This window comes from Podarcis muralis, chromosome 9 (assembly GCF_964188315.1).
Source record: "Podarcis muralis chromosome 9, rPodMur119.hap1.1, whole genome shotgun sequence".
Lineage (NCBI taxonomy): Eukaryota > Metazoa > Chordata > Lepidosauria > Squamata > Lacertidae > Podarcis > Podarcis muralis.
In genome coordinates, this window is record NC_135663.1 from 67,615,380 (window position 1) to 67,627,720 (window position 12,341).

At 42.1% G+C, this 12,341-nt stretch overlaps 1 protein-coding gene across 9 annotated transcripts in view; it reads right to left on the minus strand.

The window, feature by feature from the left end:
• Positions 1-269: 269 nt before the first annotated feature.
• The window catches only part of LDB2 (LIM domain binding 2), a 224,900-nt gene continuing 212,828 nt past the window's right edge, over positions 270-12,341 (minus strand). For 3 of the 9 annotated variants that reach the window (XM_028743292.2, XM_028743296.2, XM_077934405.1), the window contains exons 6-8: positions 11,532-11,655; positions 10,860-11,017; positions 270-2,333 (exon numbers count right to left, since the gene is read on the minus strand). In XM_028743292.2, coding sequence (XP_028599125.1) covers positions 2,103-2,333; positions 10,860-11,017; positions 11,532-11,655 — 513 coding nt within the window. In that variant the 3' untranslated portion in view covers positions 270-2,102. Of the gene's footprint in view, positions 2,334-8,233; positions 8,377-10,859; positions 11,018-11,531; positions 11,656-12,341 lie in introns of all 9 variants that reach the window. The other 6 variants (XM_077934407.1, XM_077934408.1, XM_077934406.1 and 3 more) reach the window with 6 other exon arrangements.

Genomic DNA, 12,341 nt, shown 5'->3' on the forward strand with positions numbered 1-12,341 from the left:
GCTAACTATACATTGGAATCTGCTGTGAATCTATATTTAGTAGAATTCAAATGACACGACGAGTTCTCATCCGAACTCTCCTCTGCAGCATCCTACTTTTTGAAATACTGTTATAAATTCACATTTTAATAGTTGATTCTCTTCCGTAAGTTCATAAAAGTCATTAGAGGAAACATGTGCTATACAAAAACGAAAATGGGTGGCTCAAATATTTCACCCTGGTAAAATAACACGTGTGTATTCTGTTGATAAGGAAGCACACAAAGCCCTTCTGTTAACACAGTTTATTGGCACACATATTGGCAAAGCATACATAAAATACAGTTGTATCGTATAACACACTGACTCGCTGTATTTTTTTTTTTTACATGATGAATTGAACATATTAATATGTAAATGAAAAAAAATTAGTTTATTTTATAAAGTTTCACATAAATATACTGGAATCAAAAATTAGTTTGGAGGGCTTTACAAAAGTATTATACAAGAAGTATCGCATGAAAGAACAACAAAATAAACTTAAGATATAATAAAAACACAAAAAATAGTCTTTGTTTAAACTGCTCACAAAATTAATGGATTACATGGCTTTCAAAATTCAGTTCCACAGCAATTTTACAAAGCATAAACTCTCATATAGGATGGGTGTCTTTCTCCACACAATTCCCCCACCCCACCCCGGTCTTTGATGAAACAAAACTACATTTTTAGCTGTCTTGGTGCTTTTGTTATCAGTTGCAAATGTAAAGCAGTGGGCTTTTAAAATTGCTAGAATAAAAAATGGAGGGCAGCACAAACGAGGGGAAGAAACAAGGGCAGAGAGAGCCTCAATTTGTGCCAGGAAACGATTAAGAAGTTAATTCTCCAGGGACCACTAAAGTAGCACAGGCCCCAATCTGGGTAAGAGCAATACTCCATTATATCCTTAGCTGCCTCCTCTTTACCATCTAGCAGCCAGATTTTCATGCACGCAGCCCACGACAGAAATCTGAAATCTCACCCGTTATCTTTGTCTAAAGGAAGCTGTTTGCCGAACAGCTCCTCTGTGGGATTTCAATTTTCTTTGGATCAGAACCAAGTCTGGATCAGATTTCAATTTCCTTCTGATCAGTCAACATTGCTGGCCTTATCATTTTTAATTTCACGAATTGTACTTTGTAACAAGCAATGTGGGGGCGATTGGATTTGTAACACTGATACTCCAGGAAGCTCATATTTGTACATTTTATGGGACGTATTTTTAAGAGGCAGAATCACTGTTCTCACGGACATGGTCTCATGGACACTGTTCTCATGGTCTTAAACACGAAACCTATTAGGGCACAGCTTTTCTTCTTAACGAAATTCCATCCTATCTTGTTTCCTCCCTTTAAAATGGCTAACCTGGGAAGGAAACTGTGTGTGTGTGTGTGTGTGTGTGTGTGTGCGCGCGCACACACACACACACACACACACACACACAGAGTCCTATCTTGGTTCTCAAACAGAATGCATTCCGGGAGGTACATTCGACTCCCGGAACCATTCAGTAACCAAGGTGCAGTTTCTGATTGGCTGCAGAAGCGTCGGACGTTTGGCTTCCAAAAATCGTTTGAAAACCGGAACACTCACTTCCGGGTTTCGATTGTTCGGGAGCCGATTTGATTGAGAGCCAAGGCGTTTGAGATCCAAGGTACACACACACACACACCCCTCCTCAGGAGCAAGTTGGAAAAGAGGATGTCTTTTGTTCACCATGTTTTTAAAACGGCCAATAGATCCTGATCACTAATGTTCTTCTGTTAGATATGGCCTTTAAAGAATAAAGTGGGGGGGGGGGTCATAGAAGGGAAGAATCTTCCACTGAAATGTGAGTCTTAATCAATGTTCATGAGGTGCTACTTACATATTCGGTTCTTTTCACTGAGGTCAGTGTCAGTATCATGTCATGTGCAAGAGCTTCCAAGGTACCTATCTGGAAGCTTATAAATTGTTTTCCTAACTTAAAAAAAGAGAGAGAGCTGTACACATTTAGAAATAGGTTCTATATCTGTTGAAAACTGGGAGTTATTGTCGTCATAAAGGATGCTGCGATATAGTAATGGTGACTTGCTTCAGGAAACTTATTGGGAAGCCTGAGGTGTTGGGTTCTCAGGCTTGGTTTCTTGGTTTGCAGGAGGTTTACTGCTCCACGGACTGTTGTTCCCCAACGCAGGTGAATTGTTGAAATCTTCGTCATCGTCCATGCCATTTGCTGCATCATACTGCGTGTTCTCTAGCCTTGTGATGAGTCGCTCGTCTTCATCGCCAAATTCTCCCCCCATTAGCGTTGGCTCCCCGACTACCATCACATCCTGTGAAAAGCACCCAACACTTGTTATATAAAGATGTCTGAAAAAAAGCCCACGCCTAACATAGTAATTGGTCTATCAGTGACCCATTTCATAGAAGTATCCCTGAATGCAACCCATATTGATATAGTGCACTGATACGGTGCCCTTCATAATAGCCAGGCTCAAAAATGGAACAAAGTGAAATAAAGGATCAAGATCAGAACCGTTGGAATTGGGTTAAGCAAGATTATGGAACCAGAAATAAATAAGAACTTTGTACCCTGAAACCCAGCGCACGGGAAGTCACCCAAAATTATTGAATTTGGTTGGGATAATGGGCTCTTTTGATTGTATTTTGATTCAGTATTGTGTTAATGCGGCAACTATTGGATTATTGTAATTAAAATGAACGAAAATTATTATAGAAAAAAATTGGAACAAAGTGTTCCTCCTATGCATGTAGAAACTTGTGGTAGGATTCTACTCCGTTGTTAATGCTCAGATCTCTTGTCTGTTGTCAACTCTCAAGTTTAAAATACAGACAATAACAGGTGGAAAAAATGTGCATTAAAAAATCTTTCACTGAAAGGATTTAAACAGTTGCTTAAAATGATTTCAGTGACCCTGTTCAAATTCAGTAAATTATTTCTATTTCAGGTTTTGTGGTTTTCACGCAACAAAGGAGTGAAGTGTCAACACGTAGACGTTCAAATTAAAGGCACACTTTATCTGTAAGTTTCCCTCACACAAAACACCCTTGAAATGAAAAGGAGCCGTTGCTGTCCTCATGTATACTCCCATTCATTTCAAGGGGGCTTGTGGAGGAGAACTTCCAGATGGATTATGCTAGAGGTTCTCTGCTTTATTTCTCTAGCCATTGACTACAGCAGCTAAAATGAAGCTCACAAATGCTACTTTGAATGCACCAGCCATTGGAACGCAGAACTCAGCACCTCTTATCCCTAAGCAACTCACTTGACATCTCACCACTTAATTATGGTAATTAATTTAGGTAGAGCTTTTTTAAAAAAAAAACCCCCACAAAAACAATGTTCACACTGATTTGACAATTTGCATTACTAATTAAGTAATTAGCAAAAAGGAAAAAGAAACTCTGATTGCCAACAAGCCCTGGATCTGCCATCTGCTATTTTGTGGTGTGTTTGTCACCTCTCTGTGTGTAGGCAATGCTGCTGCCAATCTGTGCGATGAGAGGACCAATCTGTCCAGCTGGTACCATGAAAAGGAAGACAGGAACGCTAATTATAATTACACCGATGAAGCTACCAGTTGTCAAAAGCCGGAAGGGGCAAGAAGAAAAGGATCTGTCCCATTGCTGCTGTGAATGCAAACAGTCCTTTCACATAACCACAAGTACAACTGCACATCAATGGTTTTCCGCTGATCCTTAGCTAGCATGGAGTACTAAGACAGAGCGCCAGACAGGAACCAGGGGGATTTCTGGAGCTCACGGCTTAAAGGAGATTCCCTAACTACAGCATTCAGTGGAAAGGACTTATCTATGGGGCACATCTTTTGGCGCAACGTCACTGGCAAGCCTCTTGTGATTCAGCCCTCGCTGAAGTTCAGATTTGTACACAGACATTTTAACAAGCCCTGCAAGGGACTGAATGGTGAAAATAATTCAGTTGTAAATGCTGTGTTAAAAGCAAGGGAAGGTGTAATAGTGTCTGGAACTCCCACCAATTCTGTCAGCCCCAACTGCCTCAGAACATCCTAGTATTATCTATAACAACTCTACCTATTGTCCCCGCTTGCCCTTTTATGTCCTGAACTCCCTCTCAGTCAGTACATCTTTGAGGTGCCACCTCTAGGTCTAAAACCCCACAGATATCTCCAGCTGAAAAACCAGTCTTAGAGTTGTTGGACTCTGAAGTTAAAAACTTGTCTAAAATATATAATCTATTGTTGGAGTGGCATACAAAGGATGAACAAGTTAAATCTGTAATGATAGATTGGGCAAGAGATGTGGGACATAACATAATGTTTGAAGATTGGGAAAGGTTGTGGAGGAAGGGGGTCAAGTTCACTGTATGTACGGTGTTAAAGGAAAACATTATGAAAATGATGTATAGATGGTACTTAACTCCCATAAAATTAGCAAAGATATATCATAATAGTGATAATCTATGCTGGAAATACAAAGAAAAAGAAGGTACCTTTTATCATATGTGGTGGACCTGGCCCAAGGTGAAAGACTTCTGGGAGAAGATTTATAATGAATTGAAAAAAATGTTGAAATATACATTTATTAAGAAACCAGAGGCCTTTCTTCTTGGAATAACAGGTTTGGAATTGCCCAAGAAAGATTTTAGATTGTTTTTCTATGCCACAACTGCAGCTAGAATTTTGTTAGCTAAGAATTGAAAAACACAAGAAGTCCCAACAATGGAGGAATGGCAGATGAAGATGATGGACTTTTCGGAGCTAGACGACCTGACTGGAAGAGTCCGCGACCAGAAGGAGGAATACCAGGAGGAATGGATGAAATTCAAAGAGTATTTAGTCAAATATGTTAAGATAACTTAATTGGAAAAACTTGCAAATGCCAGATAGGCTTAGGATTTAAATATGCAACGTTAGAGAATAACATGTTTAAATTTAAAATGAAAAGAAAGAAAGAACTTAAGTGATTAAGTTAATTTTATGAGAAAATTAGTTTTGGAAAACTGTTACAATGATATACATTGAAATTCAGCTAGGGGGATTTGAGGAAGTCACGTAACATTGTTACTAAGATTGGATTAAGTATAATTAAGATTTATGTTTGTTTGTTTTAAAATTTTGGAAAATCAGTAAAAAAAATTGAAAAAGAAGAAGAAAGTTTCTCTCTGCTTGGAGATATTAACTGTGCTTCCGCCAACCCCTCTGTTGACATTTAGACTGTGGGTGCCTTGGGACAGAGGCAGAAAGTCCCACCGGGGGCGAGTGGGTATTTTCTTTGGTATGTTATAAAATGTCTTCAAGGTAAATAAAGTATTTTTAAAAAATCTTACCAAAACTATTTTCAACAACAAAACCCTAAACAACTAATTAAACAGGGGGTGTGGTTAATTAAAGTACAGTCTTGCCACCAGTTTGCAACAGTGTGTAGAGAGATTCAATGCAGAGAGAAGAGAAAATTCTGTGCAAGGACCAAACCAGCATCACAAAGGAGTGATTCTGAGTTGCTTTCGTGGTCTTCTTTTCTCTGGAAACTACTGCAAGGTGGCGGTGGTTCTAAAATTCAGGATATCTAGAATTAATTACAATATTTGCATATGTGATTTCAAGATTGAAGGTTCTTTAATAGTTTAAAAACAAAACAAAAACCCAGAGTGGAAATATTTTTTTTGTGTTGTGAGGGTAGGAAATCAGAGGGAGGCATGAAAACTAATTAACAAACCTAGAAGATAGATGGAGCAATATTTAAAAACACATGGTTTGTTGCGTTAAAATTGATGATGGTGATGATTTTTTTGCTGGCCCCTCATCAAAAGGACCCTGGGGGGATGGTGGTGGTTACCATATATAAAAAGACAGTGAAAAGGAATTGTGAGCCAAACAAAAGTGAGAGGGGCATGTGTTGAAAGGCAGATGACTCAGATCTTCTACGGATAGTTAAAATTCTGGTGGAAGGGGTTTTTTTTTTGTTTTTTCTGTGCAGGGATGCCCTGTGATTCAGACAATCCTTCCCTCTCAAAAAAGGAGAGAGGGTAGTACTCTGTGAATCAGGACTTCCTTGCACATAGGACTTCATAAGAAGAGCCTTGCTGGAGTCCAGTATCCTGTTTCAAACAGTAGCTGTCCTCGCAAACAAAGTTTGAAGGCAATTGCCTTCTCCTGCTATTGCCCGGGAAACTGGTATTTGGTGGTGCCTTGCCTGGGAGCTGAAGAGAGGCTTCATGTTGATTTTGTGGTTCATAGCTCTGTGGCTCCATCAATTTGCCTAATCCCCACAGTGCCATTCTAAGGCTGGAGCTGAATTATTTAGTGGAGCGCTGAATTGCCCTTGTAGGCAAGTGTAATAATGCATTGAGTTTTTCTTATGCTGAGAATTTTTGTCATTGTCTGAAGTTTGTATTGAATGAGGTTCTTATACACATGTTATATATACTGTAATCTAGAGTTCTTTTTCGGGCCAACCAGAAGATTCACAAAACAGAGATCGAAATCTGAGTATCTCGTTCTCAGAGTTCCATTGGGATCACGCCAGCACAAGTATCTATATAGAAAGTTGTTCTCATGGACTTATTTCAGGAATATTTTGACTGTCTTTGAGATACTGAGTTGCGCATGTCATTATTATTTGGGCATTGTGCATATTATTAAGATTTCATGTATTAGAAGGTGTCGAAATGTCGTACATTTGTTAGTGAATTTTTGTAAACCACATACAGAGTCGTTCAGTCTGTGATTTATCTCTCTGTATTCCTTGGGCATGGTATTAATCTCCATTTGAAGGCACCTAGGCCCTTGAGCATCACCACCAGTTTAGTCCGTACAGAACACCCGGTGGAAGGAAGGGCACACATCTTCTCACTTATCTAGCAGAAATTGTTGCCAGTCCTGTCTCATTTTGTGGGTTTCTGGAGTGGGGCAGGTTGTGGGTACTGAGGCTGGAGAGCAGCTGGAGCTATGCCCACTCAGGAGGCCCTTTCAAGAACTTATGAGGGAAGACATGGAATTATTTACCCACAGTGATACATGAATGCAGTGGTTTTCAAACTTCTGAACTTCTGGGAATCCTTTCTGCCTTGACTAGACTGCCCAGGAAGTTCTGAAGCACACACAGTTCATGTGCAGCCCTGGCAGTCTAACTAGGCCCCTCGCAAGCAACTGTGAGTGCGCCAGAGAGGTCACACCAACACTCTCCTGTGGTTACACATTGCAGGGGAAGATGGATGGGCAAGTTCCTTCAGAGACACACGTCTGTCATTACTGCTCTTCTGGAGAACACAGCTCAAAAACCACAGCATTTATGCACCGCCAAGGTCCATAATCAAAACCAAGGGAGCGGGTGGCACTGTGGTCTAAACCACAGAGCCTCATGGGCTTGCTGATCAGAAGGTCGGCAGTTTGAGTCCACGTGACGGGATGAGCTCCTGTTGCTCTGTCCCAGCTTCTGCCAACGTAGCAGTCCGAAAGCATGCCAGTGCAAGTAGATAAATAGGTACCGCTCTGGCGGGAAGGTAAACAGTGTTTCTGCGCGCTCTGGAACTCATCACGGTCCTCTGTGCACCAGCAGCGGTTTAGTCATGCTGGCCCCATGACCTGGAAAAGTTGTCTGTGGTCAAACGCCAGCTCCCTTGGCTTGAAAGCAGATATGAGAGCCACACTCCATAGTCAAATTCGACTGGACTTAACCACCCAGGGGCCCTTTACCTTTTTACCTTACAATCAAAAGTTTTGAGGGATGCTTGAATGGTAACGTACCACTAAATGAATAGATCATTTCATAACGTGTCAACTGCCAGTGGTTATCAGAAGGATTTCTTTTAACCACTTGTATTATTAACTTCCACAATCAATGGCAGCAGGTTACTTGCATTAGCTAGATTATATTGTCTACCTTGGAGCTATCTTTTTTTCCCATCTTGACATCTTATAAAGATCGCAAAGCTTTTGCTACAAGATGCAAATGCCCTTTGTTCATTCCATGTACCAATCAAGAGAAAGAAAGAGAAAAAAACACACTGTGGTCTTGATCCAGAGAAACCAGTTGTGTCAAGTCCTCCTGAAATCAACTGGATTTCAGTGTTCCAGTTGATTTCAGTGAAGCTCTGTCCACTTCTTTGGCTCATCTGCATTGTTTCTGCCCCACAGTGGGACCCTCTGCTCCTTGGAAAGCAACGCCAAAGACACCCGCCAATTAATTCCACACCAAGTCATCTCAACTCCCTAGTGCAATAGCCACCAACCTCTGAAGAGGACTGGAAGTGACTCCTTTTACAGCCCCTCAATGCTTCTCCTTAAATTGGCCAGTAGGGTTTACTGTTGTCGAATGACACAAGGCTCCATCCCTCCCAGGGTTGAGGCTGCAGCGTTGGAGTGCTCCTAGCTCCTGCTCATGGATTGAGAAGCAGAATCCAAGAATTAAACCCTAGGGCTTTCTTTTGCAGGGGACACACACAGCTAAGGGCTAGTCACAGCAGCTTGCAAGATTCAGCTATATCCGCTCATTTCATGGTTACAAATAGCAATAGTCAGTGTATGAACAGGTGGGTCTATGCTTGCAAAATTTGGATCACAGCAAGACCATAGCTGTCAACTTTCCCCTTTTCATGTGAGGAATCCTATTCAGAATAAGGGAATTTCCCTTAAAAATGGGAAAAGTTGACAGCTATGAGCAAGACCCCACTTGAAGGCTGTGCTTGGTTTAGTGTGGCCAAAGGCAGCTGTACTGCTGGAACTCTCTACGTTACCACACCTGTGAAAAAAATTCTTTGTTTTTACCCTTAAACAACCCCATGGCAGCTTGTTGAGTTATAAAAAACAGAATGTGCAGGTCCATCGTAAATATGGCACACAACCACCTTGTAAGGTGAATGGATTCTTCATGAATATAATCGATATTATTATGTTTCCATTCTGTTCTACTTTTAAAATTGCTATCTGTGTACGGATGATGAACTTGAAAATGGCCTGTTCCAAGTAACGTTTAGTGTTATCCCCCACCCAAAACAAACTGATTCAAAGGGCAGTCCCATAATCCCTGGAGCATGGGAAATATACACATGGGAAAAAATAGTTGCCAGCTTTTGATTACAAAACAGCTGAGGATGTGGAGTTGATTGAGACTGGGGCACCTGCTCAGACCAGTAATGGGGAATATCAAAGGGCTTACGCCAGGGCATCAAGGAACAAATGAAGGACAAACCAACTAAATGGGACAACAGGCAACAGTTCAAAATACCATCAGTTTCTAAATGCACTATAATTAAAAAAAAGCTTTTTCATAAACAGCAACACATTTCATGGAGTTGGTCAACCACTGTGTGATGCAAACCTGCCTTAAGAGTTTCCACAATATATTCATTATAGAAGGTAAAACAAACAAAATCTTGGGAGAACTAAAGCTTCATTTCCTGAAGCTCCTAGGTGGGGGTTGGGAAGTCATTTTCTTCCATGATCAGATTATTTCCTAGATGTCTGAAATGTCCTCTTTGTCCAACAGGCTCCTCATGGGGATACCTGAAGGAGCGTCTCCACCCCCATCGTTCAGCCCTGACACTGGGAACTAGCTCCAAGCGGCTTCTGGTGGTTCCCTCACTATGAGAAGCGAGGTTACAGGGAACCAGGCAGAGGGCCTTCTCGATAGTGGTGCCCGCCCCATGGAACGCCCTCCCATCAGATGTCAAGGAAATAAACAACTATCTGACTTTTGGAAGACACCTGAAGGAAGCCCTGTTTAGGGAAGTTTTTAATGTTTGATGTTTTATCGCTTTATTATTTTTAGTAGTAATAATAATATTCTGTTGGGAGCCACCAAGAGTGACTGGGGAAACCTAGCCAGATGGGTGGGGTATAAATAATATGTTGTTGTTGTTGTTGTTGTTGTTGTTGTGGCATACCTTTGCAGCTATCACTGGCAAGAAGGAGACTCTCTTCTCATAATTTGTCATGGGGGTTAAAGGTAAAGGTAAAGGAACCCCTGACCATTAGGTCCAGTCACGGCCCTCATCTCGCTTTATTGGCCGAGGGAGCTGACGTACGACCTCCGGGTCATGTGAACCAGAGCAGCACACGGAAACGCCGTTTAGCTTCCCACCAGAGTGGTACCCATTTATCTACTTACACTTTGATGTGCTTTCGAACTGCTAAGTTGGCAGGAGCAGGGACTGAGCAACAGGAGCTCACCCCGTTGCGGGGATTCAAACCGCCGACCTTCTGATTGGCAAGCCCTAGGCTCAGTGGTTTAGACCACAGCACCACCTGTGTCTCTTGGGGGGGGGGGGGGTAATCATTGACTAACTGGAAGGAGAAGGAGGGCTGACCAGTAATGCCAGGAGTGCGGATGTGTCTCAGTTCCAGGCAAGAAAAACATAGCTCTAGGTGCAGAAAACACTTCCCTGATAGTCTCGACTTTCTTGTTTTTAAGTGAATTTTTAGTGATTATGCTTCCAAAGCTATGCTTAAAAGTACTTTTGGGCAACGCCTGGGGAAATTTCAGACACCAGAGGCTGTTGCTGAATGTTCACAGGAACGCCTGTATATGGCACATGCAAAGAACAGAATTCTCACAATACTTAGCACTGTCTAGGATCAGGAGCTGACAGCCACCTTTCTAGCACAAAGTGGTCATCTGCAGCCTATGGACTGCCTTTACATTTATCAGCTTTACTTTCCTCATCTACAGAGAAGTGAATGGAAGCATTTCTGGGCTGAATACAGAAATGCCGTTTAGAGAGGGGGGACTAAAAAGTACAGTACACATGCAGAAACCATTTTATGGTTGCTTGGTTGTGTGTGTGTGTGTGTGTGTGTGTGTGTGTGTGTGTGTGGTTGTCATCTTATATGGAGGCCTAACAGGAAGGTGAGACTTACAGGTACCTGACTTGAAAGACTCAGGTTTGCAGCTGCCGCCGCCGCCTTTTTCTTGCTGTTGGTGCTGTTGGCATTGTTCCCGGCACTGCTGTTGGACGTGCTGCTGGTGGAGTTTTTCCTTTTCCTCCGTTTGGTTGCTGGCTGCCTTGTAGGCTCTGCTACAGGAAACACACGGGAGAGAAAATGAGTGACAACTCTCAGTGCGGGCCGGGAAATGAGAGTGACAAACAACGGCATTCTCCTCCCCTGGTTTAAAATTCCCGCCTGCTGAACGAATCTGCCAAGCACTGGAGACGTTAGCCTAGAACTCAAAGCAAATTTAAATTACGGGGTATGATTCCGATATAGAATTCTAAGCATTCATAGATCTCAAACCCAAATAGCTCCCTGAGGTGGTGTGAAGTGGAGTCGTTCACCTCATAGCTCCTCTTCAGAGCAGATTCTCCTCACAGACACCCATCAGTCATCCTCCATCTTCCACTGGGACAATGGTTGCTGCTGATTCTGCTGCCAAGCGGACCTGATCCTGACACCTTAAGCCAATTAATTACTACATCTGGCAAAGCATAGTGTTAGCTGACCAAGTGATGGGTCGACACGGATCTGGCCAGAGCTAACATTTCTGTGGTGAGAACTCTCTCAAAGGTCAATGGGAAATGTACAGCGTCATACCTGGAGGCGCCACCATCCTCTGCCATTTCTGAAACAAGCATGTTTTCAGGCAATCTCGAGGACTTAGATTATAGGTTTTATGCCTTGACATCAATTCTTGCATTGGCTCCAATATTACACACAACTGCAAAGAGAAAGGAGGCAGCGAAGCAAATTTAAAAGGAATTGCATTTGCTGAAAAACATACTTCTAGTCTGAATTGAAACTCAGCTTATCGCCCTAGTCTCTGGTTCCTATGCTTTCTGCTAAACAGAGAGTTATGTGATATGCATTTCAAGCAGTGACGCTGTTGAATCTCACATTTCTGGGCTCAGGAATCTAGAATGCAGCTTTGCTGCAAATATGAGGTGAGCAGGACAACTCAATTTCTTCTCTGGCTTGAGTTGTATTCTGAGCAGATGCAGTTGGGGTAATAGCCAGCGCTTGTGCTTTCAAAAACAGGCAGTAGCCATTGCTTCTTTGTCCCAGAATTCTAGCCGTGCAAGCTGACACATGGAGACTTCTATAGTCTGCAGTTTTCATCTTGGAACTGAGTCTAAAAACTGACACTATGGCCATAACTTTTTTGCTTTTTATCCGCCCCCCCCCTCCAGCTTTGTGCGACGTCTTAACAGATTAAGTGTTGTTGGAATCTCAAATGTTCGCTCCCTATTTTGTGACATTTTGGTTGGTTCTAATAAATTTATTGCCCAACTGTGGATTTGGGAGGTGTTTTTTTCCCTTATGGAATGCATCCTTTTTGTATCTCCTGGAGAATACTGTAACCTGTGTTAATCTGTTGTACAGGTGTATAAAGAATGGAAGGAAACA